This window comes from Cavia porcellus, unplaced genomic scaffold, assembly GCF_034190915.1.
Source record: "Cavia porcellus strain 051 isolate PalLab524CR breed Dunkin Hartley unplaced genomic scaffold, mCavPor4.1 scaffold_29, whole genome shotgun sequence".
Classification (NCBI taxonomy): domain Eukaryota; kingdom Metazoa; phylum Chordata; class Mammalia; order Rodentia; family Caviidae; genus Cavia; species Cavia porcellus.
In genome coordinates, this window is record NW_026947512.1 from 6217944 (window position 1) to 6242775 (window position 24832).

The 24832-nt window shown below is 51.5% G+C and overlaps 1 protein-coding gene across 2 annotated transcripts in view; it reads right to left on the bottom strand.

Moving 5' to 3' along the window:
• The window catches only part of Lhx4 (LIM homeobox 4), a 43338-nt gene extending 36042 nt beyond the window's left edge, over nt 1-7296 (bottom strand). The window contains exon 1 of one of the 2 annotated variants that reach the window (XM_063239861.1): nt 6968-7296. In XM_063239861.1, coding sequence (XP_063095931.1) covers nt 6968-7043 — 76 coding nt within the window. In that variant the 5' untranslated portion in view covers nt 7044-7296. Of the gene's footprint in view, nt 1-2846; nt 6933-6967 lie in introns of those variants that run through there. The other variant, XM_063239860.1, reaches the window with a different exon arrangement.
• Between the last annotated feature and the right edge of the window lie 17536 nt (nt 7297-24832).

The window sequence follows — 24832 nt, forward strand, 5'->3', positions numbered from 1 at the left end:
GGTGATTACCCAGCCTGCCGGTAACACAGTTAACCAAAGGTACATTTTCCAAGGGAAAATCAATTCCAGTTTTGTCAATTAAACCCAACCTGCTCCCGTACCCCCAATAGCAACTGTTGTTGATTTGTGCTCCATTTTGATCAAGGATCCTAGAAAACTGAAGAATTTTTTTAAAAGAGAGAAAAATCTCGCTGCAGTATTTGAAAGTGATTTCCTCCTATCACAAATAACAATAGAGAAGCCCAGCTCAAGGGCAGCTTGGTCTTGTGCTCCCCTTCCAAAGCTCCTAGACAGAAAGCAAGAAATGGGTCTCCTCACCCTGCAGATGCTGGACACAAGACCTCCCAGGAAGCCCTGTGAGTTCCTACTCAACCTCATTTTACCTGAAAATATTCCACAAAGAAAGGGGCAAGAAGAAGTGAGAGAGATTTTCAAGATACCAAGTCCTGCTGGAATTTTACTAAAAGCACTAGATCCAGTTTGCTCATAGCTACCTTATGGGCATTATTAACACTCATTGCAGGACGAGAAAAAGGGCTGAAAACCACTTACGAAGTAAACAGCCCTGCCCAGCCATCTCCACATCCAGTGTGTGCCGTAATGTAACTGGAGCTGCCACAAAAACTAATGCTTCAGTCTCTCTCCAATCTCAGGTTTCCTAGTGTGTAACAATACTCCTTGCCTCTTCTCATCAGCAAAAATCGTCCCAAGTTTCTATGTGGTCCAAAGCTTCCCAGCTCCTTCCTGATCTATTTCCCTAATTGAAGGAAGTTGCACAAGGTCCCTCTATCCAGCTCCTTCCATCCACTCCCATCCAAAACTCTGCATCTGGAGGACCCAAGCTCCCCAGCAGGGAAATCCACCAACTAGCCACCATTCCTGCCTAAAACAAGAGGCTCCATGGAGATTTAACAACCTAATGTGTAGAAAGAGCAGGTTGTTAATCCCTGTTAACTAATTTTCTATTCCTGTGGAACTGTAAGTGCGACCTTTCTGCCCCTTCCCCTCTGGTCCTCTCCGCACTGAGTTCTCTCTCTCTCTCCGTCTCCCCTTTCTCTCTCTCTCTCTCTCTCTCTCACACACTCTGCTAATGCAGGTTTTAGGTAATCACTAATTGACTGTAACACAGTGAAAGGGCACTAAAATCCCAGGCAAATGGGAAATTAGGACAATGCAAATATTTAGGACTTGAGGCTGTCTACACCTGGTCTGTGGGGTCATTAGGTCGCTGTCCAAAATACAGCACGCCCTGTGCCCTGTGTTTTTCTCTACTCAATAGGAAAAAATTGCTTTCTCGGTTTCCGGCCTCCTTCAACCCCCACCTCACCTGTCGGGGACTCGAATTTTAAAATCAAGCCGGCTATCTGCAGCCCGGTGGGCAGTCTCCACGCGGCCCTGACGGCTCCGGCTGCCCTAATCCTCACAGCTTTCAGCCCACATTCTTGCCTTAACCCCTCTTTGTTTGGGGGCGTAAGACCGGAGGGACACCCAGCCCCCGCGGTCCTCCTTCAATTTCCTGATGCTCCGGGTTTGGTCCTGCCCCCGGCTGTTCTAATAACGCTTTTTCTTCATCAGTTTCACCTTTCAGAGCCCTTTAAGTCACATTGCCCTGTTATCTAAACTTTAAATACGTGTGATATACTTATTTAAATTCATACGAGATAGGTTTTTATGCTGTGTCATTTTTATGTAAGCTCCATCCAGGTCCATATACCCGTTGTGGGAAAACCCAATCCTTGAGCGACACCGGGTGAAGCCTGTGCCCGGTGCCAGGCCAGCCCGGGCATCCAGCCCCACGACGGCACGGTGTCACTAACCCCCTTCCCTGGTGGAATTTAATGTCCATCATCGGCCGCCCAGGTAGAAACCTCGTCTCTGCACAGCCTGTCACATTCCTGGCGCTGGCCAAATCCGCTAAGCCGGAGGGCAGAGCGGGCAGCCGAGGCTGGATCACGGACAGAACCGGGAGAACGCGCGGGCCGCGGAGCTGCTGCCCGGAGGGGAGACGCTCCCCACACGAGAGCATCGCTTTCCAAAGTTCAAACAGTCACGCAAAAGCCTCGTGCCGCGGGCGCGGAGGTGTTAGTTTTGTCTTTTCAATGCTCGGGCGCAGGGGTTTGAACCCGGTCTACTCCCGCCTGCCACTCCTCTCCTCCAGCAAAAAGTCCCCGTCGCCGCTCTAAGGGGCACAAAACGGACCCCCAGCTTCGCCAGTCCCGCGTGTTCGGGTGAGCGAACCTGGAAAAGGAACTGGCACAGGCACCGAATGGACAGCGGACGAGGGCGAGGCGCAGGACAGCCGAGGGCGCTGCAAGGCGGACCCGAGCGCCCCTCCGGTGCCCATCCCGGCTGCCACCTCGGCCCGCCGGTTATCCCCGCGCGGCCTGCCCGCATCCGCCTCCACGCGCGAGGCTCTCAAAATGCAGCGCGGCGTCCAGCGAGCGCCAGAACCGCGCGCCGCCCGCAGGTGCGCAGCTCCGACGCGGGAAGCGCTGTCCACCCGCCCCTCGGCCACCCAGGCCGGCGCTGGCCCGCGGGGCGGAGACGACATGCCCCGGTCGCGGCCAGGTCAAGCGGGTCGCGCCCCAGACCCGAGGACGCCACTCCTGCCGGCCCGCGCAGACCTGCTCGGCTCTGGCTTTCCTCGAGCTGTGCCCGCGGGCAAAAGAAAAAAAAATCAAACGCGGGAATCAGGGCTGAGTTCCCAGACCTCGGCCCGACTTTGCGACTTCCCGGGATGCCTGTCCCTCCCGCCCGCTCAGCGCAGGTGTTTGCACTCTAAAATCCTTAATTCTGCACCCCGAGGCACTGGGTTTGCGGCTTCCCGACCCCACCACCACCATCACCTTCTCTGTCCTCTCTGATCCGGGGCTTGGAAAGGCGATCTGGACCCTGGCGCTCTCGGCCACTCCGGTCCCAAGCTAAACCCTGTCCCGGTCGCCCCATTTCTCCACTTTTCCTTCTCCACAGTTCTCAGCTGAGGCGGGAGATTCCCGGCGGTCAGGAAATCTGACCTCCAACGCACCAGGCTTAAATCGCGGGCAGGTGAAGACGGCCAGCCTGGCCTTTAAAAAACTGGCCTGCGCCTGAGGATACTTCGGCGAGGCAGGGAGGGAGGCCGGGGGCACCCGGGTTGCTGTCTGAAATTCTGCATCGCAGTCCCATGGACTCTCTCTCCACATCTTCCTAGACAGGTTTTGGTGGGTTTTCCCTCGCACTACAAGACAAAGCAGCAATGGAAAGGAAAGTGTTCAGAACTAGTTTGAGAAAAGTGCCGGCCCGAGGAACTAAGTTGCAAAACCCCAGCGCTGCAGAAAAACAACAGTGCAGGACTAGATTCAGAACCCGGCCTGCACGGGGAAATTTAGCTCTGTACACCCCGGGGCGCCCCGAAACGGAGGAGAGTGTAGCGGGGCGTCCCGGAGAAGTCCTTCATCCAGACTCTACCAAATACAAAATTGCTTTTGCCGAATCTTCGGGATCCGCAGGAGCCTGCTGGAAGCGGTCCTTCTAGACCTGGAAACGCCCCGGACCTGCTTCCCATTTACCCAGCCGCGTGGGAAACGACTGGGGTCCCTCCCGCGCGGGTCACCCCAGTCCCCCTCCACTCCCCAGCAATCAGAGGACCGGGAAGACTGAGTGGGAGATGGGTCAGAACCGAGGGCAAAGGGTGGACTTAAGACGCCCCAGCTTCCTGTCTGAATCTGGCACTTTTCTGGGTCTTCTCAGCCCACCACAGGGCCCGGCAGAACCCAGATGCGTGAAGGGGCCGCTGAGTTCCACAAGAGTTTTGCCGGCTGCTCGGTGGGGCTCCGGCTCCGGGCGGGCGCTGTGAGCACCCGGCCTGGCGCACCTGCGGGCCCATCGGGACACGGCCTGGATGTGCCCGGAAGGAGAGGGGCGGTGGGTGGAAAACTCTCGACACAAAATCATGGCCAAGAAGCCGGAACCTGCCAGTTAAGATGAGGTCCCTCTCCAAACCCATCCACACTCCCTCGCCAAAAAAAGCGACAGCAAGATGTCAAACCCTTCCCAAGGTTGGCGCGCGGAGAAGGTGAACCCGCAGGCGCCGCAGGTTGCTTGAAACGGAGCGTCACCCGGCAAAGAGCAGGTCCCGAGTTCCGCGGGAGACACAGGCCGGAGGGTGGGGGGCAGCTGGCCAACCGAGATCTGCGGGGAGGGGGCTCTACTTCTGCACCAGGATTGCTCTTGGGAAGGCAACCAGTTACTTCCCGCCCGGTTCCTTCCCAGCTCTCTGCTCTGAGTAGATGTTCCCTCTAGCCGTTGGGGGAGCTGGAATGTGGTGTTCGGCGGAAGCCAGGAGACCTGGCAGCAAGACTTCTCTGTAGGGAGAAGGACTAGGGGGATGGCAGCGCTGAAGAGGAGCCGACCCAGGAGCCAAAAGGGGCAGGCGGCAAAAACAGATTAGCAAGGAAGAGGACAGGGTTGTGGACAGAAAATGCCAAAGGAAGAAAAATTATTACATTACCTACTAACATTCCACTGAATATTTCCACCTCCCCTGAGACAAAGTGGATATAAACTCCTAAAATGCCCCTAGAGGCTAGGGCACCAGGCGACTGAAGTTGATGGATCTTGAGACCTGCGCCCCCATTTCTGATTTGTGGTGGCTCAGGATGAGGAAAGACTGGAACTCATCTGCATTGGTGGGTGTGGGGAGTGCAATCCAAACCTGCGTAGAAGGCACCCCTGGGGAGAAAGCCTTTCTCACCTTCCCTCATCCAGAATTTGAGTACCCTCGGGCCTTGGGACTACTCTTCTCCCTTCCTGAGGGCTAATGGGGTGACCCTCGATACACCAGGTTCTTAAGCCACTGGGCTTGGAGTCCCAGGGAAGAACATGTTTGTGTGTATGGGTTTGAGGGGGCCACACCCACCTGTCCCCCAGTCCCAGCACCATCCTAACAGTCTATGGCCAGATCTGCTCCCAGGGAAGGAATAATTTACACACAGAAGATTTCCAAATTCCTCAGATATTAGGCCCCTCAATTTTGGTTGGTGCCCCGCTAATGAAGTCTACAGAATGTAAGCAAGACAAAGGAAGGATTGACCACCTCTCTTGGTACAACATTGCCTAGATGGGCCACTGTGAGGGGAGGAGTTCTTTCTTTACCTCATTTCCACACTTTTCCACAGTTTGTGTCCAGACTCAGAACATTAACCAAGCTGCTGTACCTCTGAAGGCGCGTTCTGGACGGTTTAGGAAAGTGAGTTCCTCACATCAAACACCAAAGTCATCTTTGAGTAAAAGACACAAAAGTCAAGGCGATCTGAGGGCAGCACATCCCAAAAAGTGGCCGGCAGAACAAAGCCAAGGTGCTGTATTTCGTCGCCATCCCACCTGACAGGGCACCTGGGAGCCGCAGCCATCTGTGTACAGGTTTGCTGGACGCCAAGGAAGGAGTCATACACACATTGTCTTTACCCTTCTCGTATGTCCCCTCGCTCTTTTCATACAGCTACAATCAGCTTTAAGTCCTGTACATCTTTGGCTGGTCTGTATTTCTGTTTGTGCAGGGGCAATAACCCTTTGGGTTATTCCCTGTGAGGGGCCGCAAGCGCACGGACTCCCCCGTGCCTCCTCAGAACATCTTAGTAAGTTACCCACGGCCGAGCCTAGACTTGACCCTGTTTGCCAACTGCTGACACAAAGAATAGCCGAAGAATATAGTCAACAAACAATCTAAACAGGCTTGTATCAAGCTATCCCCTTTGTCTTTTTCCAAAACTTCCCTGGGAGTCTAGGCACTTGCCGGCCAGCCTGCCGTGGAGGTGTCCCTGCCACGGAGAGCCGCGGCACAGGAGGACGCGCTCCAGCGCCCCAGTGCGTCACCATTCACCTTTCCACGAGCTGTTCCTTATTTAAGCGCCGAAGACTTAGCTATTACACCCCTAAAGAAATTACACCCCAGGCAGAAGTACAGTCCCTTGACAAAAAGCCCGAGGGAACCCTTCACCTTTTCGCCGTGCCCAGGGGCGCACTGCAGAACTCACAGCCGGCAGAGTAAGACTTTACGCAGCGTTCGCCACGCGCGCGCGCGCGCGCCACACTCGGGACCTGTTTCAGTCTGCACAGAGCGTCAGCTCAAGAGTGCGATACCGATTCCCTCCGCGAAGATCTGTGCGCGCGTGCACCGATACACACACAGAGATCTGGGGCAAACTCGCTCCAAGCTCCCCCACGGTACTAACTTCAGGCGCCAGAAGAAAGTGATGGGGCCAGCACCCAGGCCTCCGTCTCTACTCTCCAAACCCGAGCCACCCGGATCTTTCGCCCGCCCTCGCTAGCTTTAAGACTGAGCCCAGAGTTCACAACTTCCTCCCGGCACTTCTCTCGCCTCTACATTCCTCTGGAATGTGGCGAGTGGATTCCCTCACAGGGACAGTCCGTCCCGGGGGCGCAGGCGGCCAGTGCCGAGGGCAGTAGCGGCTGGCTGGCCCTCGGCTGGCGGCGGCGATGGACTGTGGGGCCAGGGCTTCGGAGCCGCCAGACCTAGAGAGGCGAGGGGGATGCACTCTCCAACTTCCCGCCAGCTGCGGTGAAGTTGCATTATTGGTCCAGCAAGCTTCTGTCGCCCCGGGAAGAAAATGGTTTTGGGGGGTCCCTCTCTCCCTCAGGTCCGGCAGTTCGTGCCCTCCAACCCACCCCATCCCCAAGCAGCACTCCACCCAGCGTTCTCAGAAGCTCTATGGGCTGGAGATGCAGGTTCCGGGACTCCTGGGCCTGCCTGGAGCGTGTCTCAGGAGGCTCTCACATTCGCCCGGACAGCCAACAGCCAGGCCCTTTAAACGCACTCTGGCCGGTGCCCCTGCCCTGTGACCGCCTCTGCGCCCAGCCGCCGGCCCCTTCTGGCCAGGGCCACGAGCAGAGACCCGCCGCCTGCACCGGCTGAGGCTGTGAGCCGTCCTGTTCCCGGATTAGATCGGCGAGAAAGGGGTTGTCTTACGTTGCATGGGCACACCGAGCATCTCCGGGAGCCCCTTGACAGCCCCCTCCGCGGGGACAGCCGCGCTCTGCATCATCTTGGAGCGAGAGCCAGCGAGTCGCAGTCTACGGAGATCTCTAGCGCTCTCCCTTTAGCTGGATTCAGAAATTTTAAAATAATAATAAAAAACCCAAGCAGGCCGCCGAAGTCCAACTGGAAGCCGGGCCCTCCGCCTCCTCGGGAGGACTCCACAGGCTGGCCGGCCCCTCCCCCGCCAGCCCTCAGTCTGTTCCCAATCGCTTTGACGTCGCTCTCCGGGGCCGGTGCACATCCCGGGTCGCGAGACGCCGCTGCCGCAGCTCCGCTTTTCTCCCTCCTCCCGCCCCGCCCGCCCTCTCCCCTCCCCCTCCACCCTTCGCGCGCCGGCAGCCCCGCAGGCCGCGGTCACTCCGGCGTTTGATTCATTTACACTGCGGGAGCGGCCGTGACGTCGCTTTCCGCAGGGAGGCCCAGCCTCCGCCCGTCTTCCCATCGGCGGCCGGCGAGCCGCTGACCCCGCCGGAGCGGGGGTCCGGGCACCCCGAGCGAGGCCGCGGGCGCAGAAGGGCGGGGCGGCCGCCGGAGGGGCGGGGCCTCGCGTCCCGCCGCCGTGCGGGCTCGCGCCCGGGTGTAAACACTGCGGCGGGCGGCCGCGGCAGCAGGTGGCCCGGAGGGGGCGCCCGCCCTGGCCCGAGCCTGCGGGCTCCGGAGCGCCCAGCCCGCGGCGCGCGTCCGCTCTGCCCCACCGCCGGGAGCCGGGCCGGGCGGGGCGGGCAGCCGCTCTCAGGCCGTCGCGGGACCCGTCTGCCCCTCGTGCGCGCTCGGAGCCGGCGTCCCCACGCGGCCGGGCGCGCTCCGCAGCAGGAGGCTCCAGCCGCCTCCTCCCGCTGTTCTCCCGCCAGTTCCTTTCCCGCCGACGCTCCCCAGCCGCTGCCGTGTCTCCCCGGCGTCTGGCTGAGGCTGGGCCGGGCACAGCCCGAGCTCCGGCCGGGCGCGCGAGTCAGGCAGCGGGGGGAGGAAGGCGGAGGGGCGCGGGCCCCACTTCGCTCGCTCCCGGCGAGTCTGGGCGACGCCCCGCCCGCTTCGGCCAGCTCGGCCCTCCCCCACCCCCGAGCCCGGCTCCGTCCGCGGGCGACCACGTGCGTGCGGCGCGGCAGCCTCCACCCCGACGCCCGGGGCTTCGGGGCCACCGTGTTTGCACGCGTGTTTGCACGCGCAGACTCCTTTAGAACATTCCGGGCAACGCTAATTTCTGCCAGAAACAAATTCAGGCCCAACTCTGGAACGAGTGCTCCGCGGAAGCCCTCTACGCTTTTGGAGACACTGGACGCCTCGGGGACTGCGGACCCCGGAGCCGCCCCGCCAGCTCCGGGCCTGGGAGTTCTCAAGATCCCACCGCCACCCCAACACCACTGTCCCCAATTTCAGCCTGCAGATGATCGGTGCGCGCCCCGGCCTAGGGGAATCCCGTTTGGCCTGGAAGAGACGCTGCGTGCCCCCTCCCCCCCCCAGCATCCTCAGCTCATTTCTCTGGCGTTGCGCACTGACCGGCGACACCAGCTCACCTTCCAGGGCTGGCCAGGGAGGAGCCTGGGGGTGGGGGTGGATGGCGTGACCCTTCGTGCTGCTCAGAACGTGTTTCCGTGGAGGTCACCGTGAATTGTAGGTGCCCTGGTTCTAGGCTGGCATCGTATCTTCCTCAGTTTACCTGTGAGCCGACTCCAGTGCTCCAGACAGAGAATTTGTGCAAGATAAACAGCAAAGAACCTGGTGATGTTTTCGATATTTACCAAAATGTTATCTGCAGAAATACAACTAGTAAACAAACACCGGGAAGTGTCAGGGTCATTAGCAACCCGAAGACATGCAAACAACATAGTACATACCTCTTTTTGTTTGTTAAGTGACTAACTAGGGGACAGTCTTAGACTTCCGTGCTGGTGAACGTGCTTGGAAACTGGTACTCTCACAAATATTGCTATTGAGCTTATAAACTCCTAACATTCGTTTGGAAAGCAATTTGGCAGTATGTGCCGAACCTATAAATTTTTCTTGTCATTTCACTCTTGAGGGTACTTTCCACAAAAATAATTTAGACTTTTTTTAGTTTCCATGCATGAAGGTGTTTCTTACAGTCTTTCACTTTGGAGAAAAATAATTAAGTATTCAACAAAAAAAAGTGCTTTAGAGGAGGAAGTCAAATTTCCTTATAGTATCTCATAAACGCTTTGTAACCAATTATAAAAAATCTTACAACATGGGCATGCTGATGAAATGCTAATTTAAAAAAAAGAGCAGGACACCATAATGTATGGTTGTAAATGTGTAGCGTGAATATAGTAAATAGATAAGCAGTGATAATACTCATTGTTGGTTATGATGTAGGTAAATCGGAAAGAAAATTTCTGGTGGGTTTACAAAAAGGAGAAATGTTTTCTAATGGTGTTTTGACAATGTTTTATAGCCCAAAAATGTGATGGACCTAACCCAAATCATTCAGAAATATGTCCAAAGAAAATAAGACTATTTATAAACGTGTAGCTATAAAGACGTTTATAATATAAAAAGAAAACTACCTAGCAGTGGGGGTGTAGTGCAGTGGGGGAGCACATGGAGCCCCAGGTTCAAGCCCCAGCACTGTAAATAAATAATGTCCAGCAATGGGGAGTTACTGAACAAATTAGAGTGTAATAAAATGTTACAAAGTCATTGAAATAGTAGGATATTTAATAATACAGGAAACTTTGAGACATTAAAAATGGGGGAAAGTATGCAAAGCAATGTAAACTTTAGGAGCTTTTTATAAAAGAAGCATACGTAGAAAAGGAATATACTAAGGGTTTAAGGTGATTATCTGTACATTGGATTTTTTTTTCAGATTTCCCAGGGGAGCACATTACTTAATAAAGCAGAAAAAAGTAGTAAAATTGTTTTTAATATTGGGCACAACAGAAGGAACTATATCAAAGTACTTTGAGAAGGAAAAGTATGTATGTATATGTGTGTCACTAATACTGGGGGATTGAACCAGGGGAATGATGAGCTATGTTCCTAGCTAGCTAGCCAAATTGATTGGTTGATTGATTGATTGGACTGGGAGTTGAACCCAGGGCATTCATACTGAGCTACATCCCCAGCTGTTTTTTAATTTTTCATTTGGAGGCAAGGTCTTCCTAAATTTCTTAGGCTAGGCTTAAATTTCTGATTCTCCTGCCTCAGCCTCCCAGAGTGGTGGAATTACCCACATGTATCATGCAGGCTCTTTTTTTTTTTTTTTTTTTCTGGTATTCTGTCTTTACACTGAGCTGTATCTGCAATGTTTCTTTGTTGTTTTGTTTTGTTTTTTGGTTTTGTTTTGTTTATTTGTTTTGGATTTTTGGTTTGGCTTTTCTGGGGACAGGTCCTCACTAAGTAACTAGTTGTCCAGCCTGGGTTTGAATATCTGATCTTCCTGCCTCAGCCTCCCAAAGTGCTGGGAATACAAGCATGCAGCACCATCCCAAGCTTAGCAGTATATTGTTTTAAAGTATAGGTGGTGCACACCTGGATCCCAGCACTTGAGAGACTGAGGGAGGATGATCATTGTGCATCTGAAACCAGCTTGGGTTGCAAAGTGAGCTCAAGGCCAGCCTGAACTGCATAATGAGACCTTGTCTCAAAAAGAAAAAAAAAAAAGCACATTAGTAAGATATAACACGAAGCATTTTTTCCTCTTTTCCATATTTTCTCTAAAGTGGTTATATTTTTCAGTAATTTTAGCAAAAGACAACATATGCAATGAAATTAGAGCATCTATGGTAATTACTTTTATAATTTAACATTATATTCTAAAATATTCTGTGCAGTCCTGCTCCCCTAGTTTGAACCTGCTGGGGACCTTCCTGCTCTCCACTGTTTGCATGTCCCTGGTCTGTCACTGGGTAAGGGACAGCGTTACTGTGGCTGAGGGCTGATGCAGGAGATGCCAGTTTCACCTCTGTTCCTTAGCAGGGGAGCCCTGTGGCATCTGCTTGGCTTTCAGTCCTTGACCCTGTGGGCAGCCGCTCCGAGACCCCCTGCCTCCCCTCACAAACACACAGTGCCGCTCAGCCACTAAATGCCCTTTCCCCGTGGATTTCCCTCCAAGAGCTCAGTCCTCTCTCGGGTTCTTCCAGTAAGTCTCCTAGTCTGGGGCCACCTCACTTCCCTCCCAAGGGAAGCTTCTGCAAATGCCAGCAGGGAAATTCTAGTAGAAAGCTTTCCTTACATGAATTTTTTAGTGCTTATTGATGCTAATGGTAGTAATAGTAATACCATCATAGCATATGATGATAATAATAACCAATATTTATTTGAAAATTTGCAGTGGGTTTATAAGTGTACCAAACACCAAGGTAAGTGCTTCCCCCTGCATAATTCCACCTGTTCCTCACAGCAGTCCACCTGTTCAGTGGATGAAAATACAGGCGAGCAGGGGTTATGCTAGCACGGCACCACCACCATCCCAAGAATGGGAGAATGGTTGAATCTTGCAGAGATAAGGTTATCTCCAGGACTGCCAGGTGACCCCTACAAACAATGGTCCTCAAGACCAACCAACCTCAGACCTCTTCCTTTGGGCAAGGACCCCACCAGAGTATAGCCCAACGGTGATTGACCTCTTCAGGTCTAAGTTCTGTTAGAGAAATCAATGCATGGCCCGTGCAGAGAATCTAGTACTTTCTAGACACTGATGCATTTCATTTCTGGGAATCAAACCCAGTATGTCAATGGGTCCAATTCTCAGGGGAGAAACCTAATTTAGGAAAATGATTATAGCTTACATTTGTCTAGCACTTTACATTTTACAAAGGTCCTCCACTTATTTTATCTCATTTGATCTTCATAATTATGCCTGTGCTTGAGTATGATTACCAGGAAACAGAGAGGTTAAGTGGTTTGCCTAAGGTCACACAGCTAATAAGTTGCAGAGCAGACTGAAAATTGAATCCACCCTTTTGACTCCCAATCTGGTGCTCTTTGGGCTCCGCACAGCAGACCTGAGTGTCGTCTAAGGCTTACATTTTAAGAGCTCCACAGAGTGGGTAACTTAGAGGCTAGGATTGCTGAGCCCCAGCTGCTTTTTCCTCTGAAGAAAGAATCTCACTGCCCCTGCCGCACTGTCACCCCATCTCTAATTATCTCCTCCTTGTCTTCATTCCTCTCAAACCCTCTTTTGTCATTTGCATTTTGAAACTGTTTCCTTAATTATTCTCCTGCTGTTGGAAACCTGCTCTCCTGGCTTTGTGGCATGGTTTGATTTATCTCTGTCTGGATAACAGCTCCGATTCTCCTTGGGGAATTCAATTTTCATTCATTTTTCTGCAGGGCTAGATTGATACAGACCCTCTGCCCCGGTCCATATTACTCATCCAGCAGAGAGAACCAGGAAGACCAAGCCTCAGCCCAGGCCCTGGGGAGCTTCTGTCTTGTTCAGGGAGCCACAAGGAGTTCTCCAATAAAAGGACAGGGCCTTTGCTCCTCTCCATCTGTCCACCCGGCCCTCCCCGTCATTTGTCACAGGCCCCTATCGTGGACCCACCACTTCGTCATTTGTCTCCTTTTCTTCCCAGAACCTTGCAGGGATCTCTCCTCACCAAGATGCTGATCAGAAGACAATTGCTGTTCATCTTAAACCTGCCCTGTGTCCTTGACATGGGAATTTAAGAACCATGGAAAGGAGAGAGCCCTGTACTTGGGAATGTAACTCTGAAAAGAAGATTCTGATTCAGTAAGAGGCTATGAAAGAGAAGAAAATGATACTAAGGGAGAAGAAAAATAACAGTATGTGTTAGAACACATAACAACAGCATTGGTCAAGGCCCTCCTTCTGTGTTACTCATTTAATCCTGAAAAATCCTTCCAGTAAGGTACTGTTATTCTTCCCATTTTACAGATGTGAAGGCTGAGGCACAGATAGGCAAATGATATGATATAGCAAGCACTGGGAGCAGCATCTGTTTACAGGCAGCTTGGCTCTATCCTCGGCAGCCTCACCGGCATCATGAAATAACCCTTACTTCTGAGCTTAGCTGGTGATAATTCTGTGGAGTGTATGAGCCAGTGAAGCCAAGTCCTCTGGAGTCATTCATGCAGCCATCTTACCCCATGACCTGTATGCATATGGGAACTGGGGAAAGAATTTGGGAATTTGGTCTTGTTCTGATTCCAGAGTTAATTTTCTTGATGTCCCATAAAAAATTCTAAAGTATTTAGAGCATTCCTTGTACGCTGATTGAGCACTTACTGTATGCCAGCTCCATGATTGGCCCTAGCAGCTACTGACCTGGAATGCCAAGCCCAGCTAGTCTTAACTTGCTTTGGGTAGGCTGGCGGCACTTCTGTGAGATACGGTCAAAGAAGCCCTCAGGTGCCTAGACCGTCATTGCCAACGAGGAAGTCTGAGACCTGGGTTGGCTAAAGATTCTCAGATCATCTGCATTCAAATCCCAGCTTGGTTATAGCCTCCTGGGGCAACTCTTGGGAAGGGTCTGGGGTTTCTCTTGTCTTACTAGGTAAATGGGATACAATAGCACTCTCCCTACAGAGTGTCACCACAGCACCCAGAAAGCTCTTTCCCTAGAAAGCTTAGCTCTCATCACGTATGAACCCTGGGGCAGTAATCTGCCTTTTTTTCTTCTTTTCTATTTAGGCCAAAACTGTGGAACAAGAAACTCTTCCTGAGCCAGGTATGGTGACGCACACCTGTAATTCCAGCACTTGGGAGACTGAGGCAGGTGGATTGCCATGAGTTCAAGGCCAACCTGACTACAAAGTGAGTTCAAGGTCAGCCTGAACTGCATAGCAAGACCTGTCTCAAAAAATCAAAAAGAAGAAGGAGGAGAAGGAGAAGGTGGAAAAAGAAAGAAAGAAAAACTAAGTCTTCCTGATGTTTTAAAGCAAAAGACTAGAATCTAGGCACACAGTTGGGGCAGAGAAAGACCTCCGTCCACAGCTGGGGGCTCGCCTTTGTTTTTAGCCTTTAGAGCTGGAGGCTTGATCGTTCAGTTTGGTAAAGGGCTGAGGTCAGTGTATCAGAATAGCTCCTCGGGTGAAATTCTTGCTGTTTTGGGGGAAAGCTCTGACTCCACCACAAAAATAGTCACTCTGCCCACTGGTTGTACAAACCAAGCTGGCAGGAAGGCGTCTATAACACAAAGAATGCAGTTCTGCGTCTTCTCTTCTGTATATTGTCTTCCTTGTGGTTTTGTTACCCAATTTCACTTCTGCTCCAAGTCTATTTGAGGATAAGTGTGGGGTTCCTGATGCAGAACAGCTGGAGCCTGAATCCCAGGATGATTCCTGCAACTAACATTTTTATAGAGTCTTACAGTTTTTTCCGTGCCCTCACATATCTCCCCTAATCCTCACAAGGCAGAGGAGGGCAAATCCCAGGCCCGTCTCTTTGTAGAGGACAAGGCAGAAGCACAGTGTAAGTTCAAGCTATCTGCCCTGCCGTGCCCAGGGCTCGGTTGCAGTTTCCGACCACGTGATCCTTCTCTGCTCCTAAAGAGGATGCTGTGTATGGCCAGGAGGAGGGGTGGGGAGTCCAGCCTGGCTCCATTTGAAATAGCTGCAGGTGTCAAAGCTAATCTATAAAACAACCCCGTCATCATCTTGGTGAAAGATTTTACTGGAGGAGCTTAACTCAGCAGTTTCCTCTCAGGAACTGACTTACAACCAAAAAAAAAGGTAGATGTGTTAGATGTGAGCAGCGGGGACGGTGATGGGAGAAAAGCCCAGGCGAGTGTGAGAGAAGCCCGGAGGCAGAGTCTCCTGATGCTACAGCTCCAGAACGTCAGTGTCCGTGCCAGCTCTGCTGACTACTGGCAAGGAAGGGACAGAGCACAGGTCCTGGCACACAGGCCCCTCCTGTAGCTGTTAACTATCTTAGTGTGCAAGGACAGGGAGTTCAGTACCTTTTAGGTCTCACTGCATGGCCCTTCCTGTTCACAACCCTGCCTTACTATGGTCCTTCTTGGTCATTCACTTACTGCTTGAAAACTGACCCTTAAGGCAGAGACCAGGACCCTGGAACTGCAGCCACAAGGAAGAAATCCTGAGAGCTTTCCGCAGGCAAAAGATTTTACCTGAGAAGCTTTCTGCAGACAAAAGAGCTTACCTGAGAAGCGTTCTGTAGAGGACATAAATCCTCCAGCTAGTTTACATCTGAGTTTTAGAAGTTAAACTCTGAGTCTTCCTTTTCCTGTGTTTGGGGACATTAATATCAGGTGATTCTCCTGAGAAAGGAGTTGTTGGGAGACCATAGAAAGCCAATGTCAGAAGACCCTAAGGGAAGTGCTCCGTAAAGATTTATTCCACCTCCTGAAGTCCTTTGCAGAACCCCTCAGCCTTGGCTATGCTTATGATCATCCAGGATCTTTGTTTAAATATTATAGCTTCTGGCTCAGTAGGTAGAGGCCTGAGTCTGCCCTCATAATGGGTTTTTGCTGCTGGCCTTTACCTGCTGGGCCTTGGGGACCAGGCACCCTGGGCATGGTGGTGGGTGAGCTCTAGGACTCGCCCCTCCTGTGCAGCAGCCACCAGCCTGGTGTGGCTCTGTAGGCCCAAGATGGGGCTATTCACACTGAGGTGTGTGATAAATGTAAATTATGGATTGGATTTTGAAAGGTGACTATGTAGCAAAGAATGTAAAATATCTCATTAAGATTTTTAAAATTTGTTTGTATTGAAGTGATAATATTTTGGGATACATTGAGTTAAATAAAATCTATTATTAATATTCATTTCACTTGCTCCTTCATTGGCATGGCTATTAGGAAATTTAAAATTACCTAAGTGACTGGCACTCTGTTTCCTACTGGGCAGCCCTTGTCTGGGGTGCTCTGCCTTGCACGGTACAGTACACACTCAGGCACACACAACACGCACGCTCTGGCATGAAGAGCTCCGTTTCCTTCCAGCAGTTTCTAGCACCAAGTGAGGACTAGTAAGTGTTTGCTTGGTGAATGGACAGGGAGGAGCCCACAGACAGACGTAGCCCCAGCAGCCACGGGCCCAGTGCTGAGGAGGAGACCCCAGCTGCACGAGAGCCCCTGGAGCTGAGCAGGTGGCCAGGCCTGAAGAGTGACGGTCTCCGCCTCGCAGTTGACCCTGACCTGCCGCCCATCCATTCTCTGTCATCTCCAGCACTGCCCTCTGCTCTTTTTAAAGCATTGATGGCAGAGAGAAAGGAAATTCGGGTGCCCTCTCCCCCAGGCTCTCCAGATAAAGAGCGTAGGACTGAGAGGAACCAGTCACTGTCACAGCAGTGCTTGAAGTCCAGGATACACCGGGCCTGGCAGGTTTCCTTCCTCCCGGAAAGCTCATTTCCATAACTGCCTGGGTCTCACCCCCTCTTTGCTTCCCTCCCCCAGAGTTCATGTCACCTCAGCTTCTCTTTGCAGTCTTCACCCCAACCCCACTGGGAAAGTGGACGACCCCCTTGCTCAGGGCAGCAACCTCAGGAGATGGCCCCCACCCCACCCTGACGTTAGTGGGAGACTCCTAGCCCAGATTCCCACAGCTTCTAACACCCCACTGAGCAGGTCATCCCTCAGGGCCTGAAGTCTGATGTTAGGTGTGAAGTGGAGGCAAAGCTGGCCACAGGAGAAACTCCGGCAAGCTAGGGGTATCCCCAGGGTGCTGGGGAGCTGGAGTGTGCCTCAAACCACAGGGCTCGCAGCCATTCTCCCCTTGCCACCGAGGCCCTGAGTACGCACATGCACATGTGAGCTCACCCCCAACCACCCTCGTGTTGCCCACACCCTATCCTGAGGACTCTCCCTCGCCAAGTCTCTGACGCTCTGCAGGACAAAAGAGAGCTCTTGGAATCAAGCGAACTTACCAGAGGGCAGGGGGAGAGTCTGCCTTCATAGTGAGGACTGGGAGGAGCCTCTCGGGGTGGCTGTTCCCTGCAGCCCCGCACTGCAGAGCAAAGTCAGGGTCTTGCTGGCCGCTGCATCCCATCCATGGAGTGAGCTGGGAAGGGCCAGGGCACGGTGGGTTGCCCCAGTGGAGCTAGGCAGAGCTGGGAGGAGGCCTTCTCCTCTTTTCTCTGCGAGAAGGTGCTCTGCTCCCCCTTGGAAGCTGGGGAGAGGAGGATCTGCCTAGGGGGAGGGTAGCAGAGGGGCTGGAGACCGCCTCAGAGAAAATTAAATTGCACTTGAGGGCAAATTCTATTAGGGAATAGAGCCTGTCTCTCAACAGCCTGCATCCATTTAGGTGATTAGCTCAGCCCAGCACCTCCACCCAGGGCCTGGCCAACTCTGTCCCTCTACTAGGGGAGCCAGGTCAGTGGCCTCTGGGGGCCCAGCCATCGAGCTCCCCTCCCACTCTAGCCTTTGCTTGCCATGCACAGCCAACAGGCCCTTTTGGAAGTGGCCAGCAGGCCCTGAGCACTCTAGGGTCCTCCTAGAGCCCCTCAGGAGTGAGGTGTCATGGAGGGCACATGGATACAAAGCCAGGCACAGCCTGGGGCAGGTACAAGGGAAGTCCCAGGTTGTACAGGAGAGACCCCGTAGGGGAAACCTCTGCTCTGCTCTCTGGCAGTGCTGGCCTTGTATCCACCAACGTGCTCAGGAAGGCTGGACTCCAGGGCGCTGGGAGACAAGAAGGATCTGGAAAGGTGGAGAAGACGGCAGCAGGGCAGGAATAAAAGTAGAGAGCTGGGCAGGAAGCAGAGTCTGTCTGAGGTGGCAGGAGCTGGGAACAGCGAATAAATGGAGAGAAATACAAATGGCGCACATTTGGAGAATGTCAAGCATATTGTAAATTAACAGAGGCTACAAGTGAATGGTAAAATAAATTCATCTATAAAATGGATTTAGCTGGGCATAGTGGCACAGGCCTATAGTCCCAGCACTCAGGAGGTTGAGGCAGGAGGATCACTAGCCTGGGCTACATAGTGAATTCAAGGTCAGCCTGAACTACATAGCGACACCCTGTCTCAAAAAACAAAACAAAACAAACAAAATATATAAATATATATATGGCTTGATGATAATAGCATATACTTCGTGGGCTGCTATGCTGTTCCAGTGTATGAACTAAGAATTCAGCAAGTTTTGGCTCCCCTAGCAGAGGGACAGAGCTGGCCAGGCCCTGGCTGGAGGTGCTAGGCTGAGCTAATCACCTAAATGGATCCAGATCCCTCTCCAGAAACGTGGACACGGCAAGCAAGGTTTGGACATCAAACCAGTGCTGATAACACCTCCTTGGAAACCCAGTCCTGAGCCTGTGTTTCCTGGCACCAGTTGCACTTAAGACGCTGGATTCACAAGCCAGTCTCAATCTGCTGGACTCCCTTCTGGACACTGCTGGCTGTCTGTCCCATCATGAGATGGTCCCTCTTCACACTGGCCAGGGAGTCGGCTTGGTGCAGTGTCCTTCAAGAAACAAGTTTGCGGTGGCTTCAGACATAGCTGCTGTGTGGTTGCTAAGGAAGCCTGTCCTCACCATTCAGGTCACTCTAGTTCCCTGTTGCAATTTTTTTTAAATGGGTTTATTTCCTCAGTTTCTGGCTATAAAATTATTTCATTTGTTTAACAATTTTTTTTGTTTGTTTGTATTTAACAAACTTTATTTGTGCCTGCAGCTGTTTTGAAGAGAACAGGCCCAGATTCCACAGCGAAGAGAGGCATGAGCACACTCAACAGAGTTCTGAGAACCCACGACGGTGTATGAGGCATTGGCCATGATCGGCAGCGTAAATTATCTAGTTTACGTGACTTTCCTCTCACAGGCTCTCTTAAGGCCACCTCTGTGCCACGGGAAACACAGAATTCTAGCCCTGAATGAATGTAACCTTTAAAATGAAAGTTAAACTTTGTTGTTGAGGTAGTTGTGCTAACCCAAAAAGCAAGAGATAGAGAAAAGGAGTATCAGAGAGAGGGGAAGGGACTGTGTGGTCTGTGCAGACCAGGGCATTCCCACGGTTGTGACTCAAAGGGAGAAGCTCCTTCCGCAGCTCAAGGTCCCTCCTAGCTGGGCCGCTCCAGCCCAGCCACAGGCTCCATGACGCCCTCCCCAGCCCCTGCTCCCTGCCAGTTTCCAGGGCACAGGTTTGGCTTCACTCATTAGCTTCACTCTCTGAAGACAGCCACCTGTCAGACAGTTTGAGACCCTGGCAAGGTACTCGGCCACACAGACCCTTCACCAATCCCAGCCACTCAGCAGTCACTTGGCATCAGCCACTACTTGGTACCTGGTCACACAAGGCGCTCCGTAGATGAGGAGGTGTTTGGAAGCCCTGAGCTCCTTTCTTTACCCCTTTCCTCTTACTGGAAAGAAATAGTCTTGTCCACCCTTCCAGTTCCAGCTATAAGCACAGGGCCCAGCATACGATGACATCTTGGGAAATATTTGTGACATGAATGGAGAGAGTAAATGAAAACACTCACTGATACAGCTGAAGATCAGGGAGAAATCCAAGCACATCCTCCGTGGGTCAGCGCGGCTGAGGAAGTGACATGGCTCTTGGGAGCAGCTGAGCAGTGGCTGGGGCTCTGTCAGCCCTGCTTAGGTTACCGGACCTGTTATTGGTGTGGTCAGCTAGCTGGACAGTCCCGGCTGTGAGGCTGTCAGGGCCTCACTTACCTCTCATCTGTAATGGTCTCTGGCTGTTGATGCACTTCCCGCTCTCCTGTGGCACTCTGCAGACTTTATTACATTCGCCACATGGCCTCCTGTGACGAGAGCTAAAGAAGCCTGGGAAAAGATGATCAGAAGCTGAGGTACCCGATTCTGCCTCAGCAGTGTTGCCCAGAAGCAGCTCGGGGTTCCTGCCTTGGAGCTCTTGGGTCCATTCCCAGGCCAGAAGTGCATGCCCATGACCGCCTGCTTTCCAAGCGCTGGCCGTTCCTCAAGCCAGGCTCGGAAAGCTGGTGTCAGGGACCTCTCGGTGTCACAGGACCATATCCTCAGGCTGGAGGACACCTTTCAGATCTTCAGCCCCTGAAGAATTATGTCTGCTGGGTGGTGCCTGTGGTGATGATCATGCAGCTCAAAGGTGAACAAAGCAGACACCACACGCTGCATTTTCAGAGGCAGCCAGGACCATTTCTAGGTCATCTACAGTAGGACTCCTGCTTCTCACAAAGTTTTGCTTTGGAATAAATTCAGACAGAAGTTTGGTTTTTCTCTAGCTGTCTATGTAACATATGCTTAATAGTTAGCACTTACATTATTGTAAATACCTTCACAATGACTTCAGTATCTGGGGCTATTTGCTTTTTTAATCTCCAAAATTCAATTTAAGATCTTTGCTTCCTCAAGGTGAACAGTTAATTTTTAACTGAATTTTAAAATTTCAACTATTTTCTTAGACAAACAAAAATGAATTTCTCTAAAACATTTGGTTGCCATTGACATAATGACACCCTTAAAGATTAAACAAGATCATGTGTGCAACACAACTCAATGCGTTCTCTCCAGGGGGTGGGTTATTGGGGATCCTTTCTGACCCAGCATAGTACACAGGTGGCCCCAAGGAACCATGTCTCTGGTATTTGTGCCCCAGTGGAGTCCCCTTCTCTTGAGTCTGGGCTGGACTTGTGACTTGCTTTAAAATGTGGCAAAAGTGACAATGAGCCAGTTTTAGGACTAAGATTAAGAAGATGTGGCATTTGAGGGAGCTTTGAGCCTCACTTTTGTAAAAAAAATTCAACTAGCTTACTAGAGAGGCCTCAAAGAGAGACTACATTGAGGGGAAGACAGAGGCAGGGTGGGGAGGGGACAGAGAGAGAGACAGAGAAAGAGAGAGAGAGAGAGAGAGAGACTCAGCTAAGTCCAGTCTTCAGCTTGCCTGACATCTCAACGCAGCCACATTAATGTCCCTGGCAAGACCTGCACAAGAGCTGTCCAGCGGAAACTAGCCCAGGCTGCAGAGTCATGAGCAAAGAAAACGGGCACTGTGTTAAGCTATGGGCCTTTGGAATGGTTTGTCAGAAAGCAATGGGTAACTGAACTGAGTGCAGCTTCAGATTAAACCCAAAATCTCAGCAGTGTAGGTGAACGGTGACCGTGGTTGGCAGGATGTTCTAGCATTTTAGAGTGACATCATCCAGAATATGTGATCTCTTGGTGGCTGAGATATAGGAAGAGAAATTGGAGAGTTGGTGTAAAGGTGACCGATGTTACTTCCTGTCACATTTCAGTCTACAGTTCGTCATGAGGCCCAGTTCTCTATAAGGGGAGCAATAGTGCCCTGGTGAGCGTTACGGCCACTGTCAGTGCTCTCAAATTCACTCAGATTTTCAAATCTCTGTGAGCAACCTGAAAGTTCATTGATAAGGAGTAGTGATTTTGCTAAAGTAGAAATTGCTCCTTTTTTAACGCTGTCGTAGAATTAATACACATGCTTTGCAAATAATTAAAACACAGATATATAATAGTGAATAACCCTGGATCCAGGCTGCGGTTTGATGGGGGAAAGTTTCACGTGTGGGAACAGCACACACACAGGCCGGGAGAGAGGGGTGTGAGATAGGCCCTACTCTCCACCTGGAGGGGGTGCCTATGGGGTGGCCAAGGGTCAGCTGGAGAAGTGGACATGTGTCAGTGTGCCCTGGACAATCACGATACAGGGCGAGAACTAGGGCCTCAGGCCTGCCCCTCTCAGACCACAGACACCACGTCTGTGCTTTCTCCTGCTGACCCTCCCCAGCCTGCCGCCTCCTGGATGGCCCATTCTTTCAGACTCTGCCTTCAGGCTCTTAGTGCCTTTGCCCCACTGTTTCCTCCCGCACAGTCCCCACCCGAGCAGGCATGCCAATCTGGTAAAGCCATTCCTCTTCCCCCAGGGTCACCGTCAACCCGTCAGACTCCACAGCTCCTGTTTCCGGTCCTGTCCCAAGTGACCTTTCAGAACTCTTCCAGGCAGCCTCCTTCTCGGCAAGGCCTAGATATTTGGTATGAATGCTACCAGCCCTCCTTTTCCTCTGCCTTTTTGGGAGGAAAAGCCCACCCAAAGCTTCCCACTGGAAGGGACAAAGTTTCAGGGTCAGTGTTCCTATAGGTCACTGTCTCACCAGCCGAAGCCTCTGTGACTGCGGCCTCCTGGAGCAAATTTCTTGTCTTTGTTTGTGTTTTTTTGAGATAGTCTTGCTCTGAGGTCCAGGCTACATTTGAGCCAAGTCCTCCTGCCTCCGCCCCCTGAGTGCTGGAATTATAAGATTGTGCCCCTCTGTCCAGCTCTCCTGGAGCAGTTTAAAACATGCCCACAATTCTTTGACACTTCCCCCTTAACATACCCACAACATCGATTCAGTCTTTTCAGTCACAGAAACACGACAGCGGTGACAAGAAGTGTTGCTCAGGCCACGGGCTGCACACAGAAAGGAATTCTTCCAGAGAGAAACAGAATTAGCCACACTCTCTCCCTCCAGCTGGGGATGTGACAGCTTCCTTTAGGCTGTAATCCACCATGAAGGCCTCCTTTCACACTCGCTGCTCAGGAACAGGCCTACAGGGAATTACTCCTGGAGAGTGAAAATTGAAGCCCGTCAGGGTAATTTGTCCATTTTACCACACACACTGGGGGCTGGCGCTGAGGGTCTGAGCTGGGGCAGGTTGTGACTGAAGCGAGTCTGGGAGAGATGAGTGTGGGCCTCCTTCCCTTGTCAGGAGAGGGCGGCCAGCTGACCCTCCCACCAGCTGCTGGCCCTGTCCTTGTGCTTCCTGTCCTGGGCCCTGCCCCTCCCAGAACAGGCACAGGGCTCAGCCTCCCTTCAGGTCGGCCCCACAGGCTGGCCCAAGCTCTGCCCTGGAGGACGGTGGCGAACGCTTCCTCCCAGACTGAACCCCTTACTCACTGGCCTATGCAAAGGAGCCTTCAGTATAGAGAAGTCCATGGACACTTCACTGGTGGTTTGTGCTTTTTCCGTCCTGTTTTGTTTTTAAACTGGAAGTAACACTCCACTGTGTTCATTTTCTTTCTTTCTGTTTGTAGCGGTACATGTTTGTAGTACACAGTGATTGCATTCGTCAGGGGGAGTTGGTACCTGAACGTGACACGCCTTAATTCTTTTTTCTTATGCTTCTTCCTTGCATCCTACTTAAGAACTGCTTCCCCGTCACTCTGGGGCAATGATACTCTCCCACGTTTTCTTTTCATGGCTTTTGAGTTTCTCTCTCAGTGTTTAGGGCTTCTAAACCTGAACCATCCATCTTCGGGATAAAGCAGAGGCACACTTTTCTTTTTTCCACGTAGGGGTCAGTTTCCCTAGCACCTGAGACTGATGCATTGATTTATGATGTCACCTTTACTATATATCAGGTTTCCATGTATTTACGAGTCTTCTGTTGAACTTTTATTTGTTTATTTATATTTTGGCACGGGGATCAAACTCATGACCTCTTGGACTCATGACTTCATATTTGCCAGGCAGATGCTTGTACCACTGAGTTAAATCCTCAGCCTCTTTCTGTTGAACTTGTTATTAGGGTCTATTGGTCCCTTTGTATCTGTTCCTACAGTGAAATCACACATTTTCTGGTCATTAATCATGTATTAAGTATATTTTAATTTATTTTAGGGCAGTTTCTCCTACTTTGTTCTTCTTCCCCTCCAGCAATTTAGGGACTTTTAAAAAAATTTTTCTTTTGAGACAGAATCTCACTAAGTTACTAAATTGTCTAGACTAGGCCTAAACATACAGCTCTCCTGCTTCAGCCTTCCAGAGTCATAAATGGACTCTGATACCCCATATAATTTTCAGAATGCGGCTGACTCCAAACTCGTGATCCTCCTGCCTCAGCTTCTTGAGTGCTGCAATTACAGGTGAGCATTACCATGCTCAGCTTCCATGTGGACTTTTGACTGGTTTGATATTACATTTGAAGTTAATTTGAAAGCTTATGCTTATAATCTTTATTTTTGGTGCTAAAGATTGCACTCAGGACGTGGGCATGCTCAGCATATGCTCCACTACTGAGGGGCTCCAGCCCCCACTTTACAATCTTAAGTTGTCCAGGCGCATCACAGAGCATCTGTCTGGTTAGATCTTTATGTCCTTTATTAGAATGGCTCTGTTTTACTTTTCCCACAACAACAACACTCTGTGAGATCCTCATTCATTTATTTCATTACTTGCTCATGGTCCGTTTCTTACAATCATTGTGCCATAGAAATATAAACTCTTCTTTTCTCCCAGGGTCCCCAGTAGATATTTCTGACCCTACTTTATTCATGATAAAAACTGAAGTCCAGTGAAGGAGAACTTGCAAGGTGGCACAGGTATTCAGCCACAGGGCCATGATCCATAATGGAGGGAAGGTGTGCTTGATTAGACAGGAGAGGGTCCGGTGCTAAGCTACAAGATTTGGCTTTTATTCCCATCGGTAAAAGGGAGATCTTGAAAAAGTGAACAGGAACAAGATGACAGGAAAGGAGAAATTGAGGAGGTCCCCCCATGGGACCGAGCAGGAGAGTGCTGACTGCAAGAGACAGGGCAGAGACTCAGCAAGACAGGGGGAGAACTCGAGGGTCACCCGGACAAACAAAACCCATCAACAGGCTGGGAAAGGGGGGCTTTCTAGTCCTGGGAGGAAAGAGCAGAGATCCTGCTGGGTAGCAAGACTAAGTCCAAAACTCGTATTTTTGACAACCAGAGAGCTGGAGGAGCGAACTTTGCAGTAAGCAGGTGCTGAGATGGAACTGAAGTCCAGAAGCGAGACCAGGAGAGAGATGAAGATTTAAGAGAGACAAAGCTTCCTCTGCATGTGTGGGCAGCTCTTCCTCGTGGTTGTACAGAACAGGTCTGAAAGAACACCCAAGCCCCTAGGGCTGCTGTTTGATCCAGGGAGGGGAACTCAGTGGCTGGGAGACTA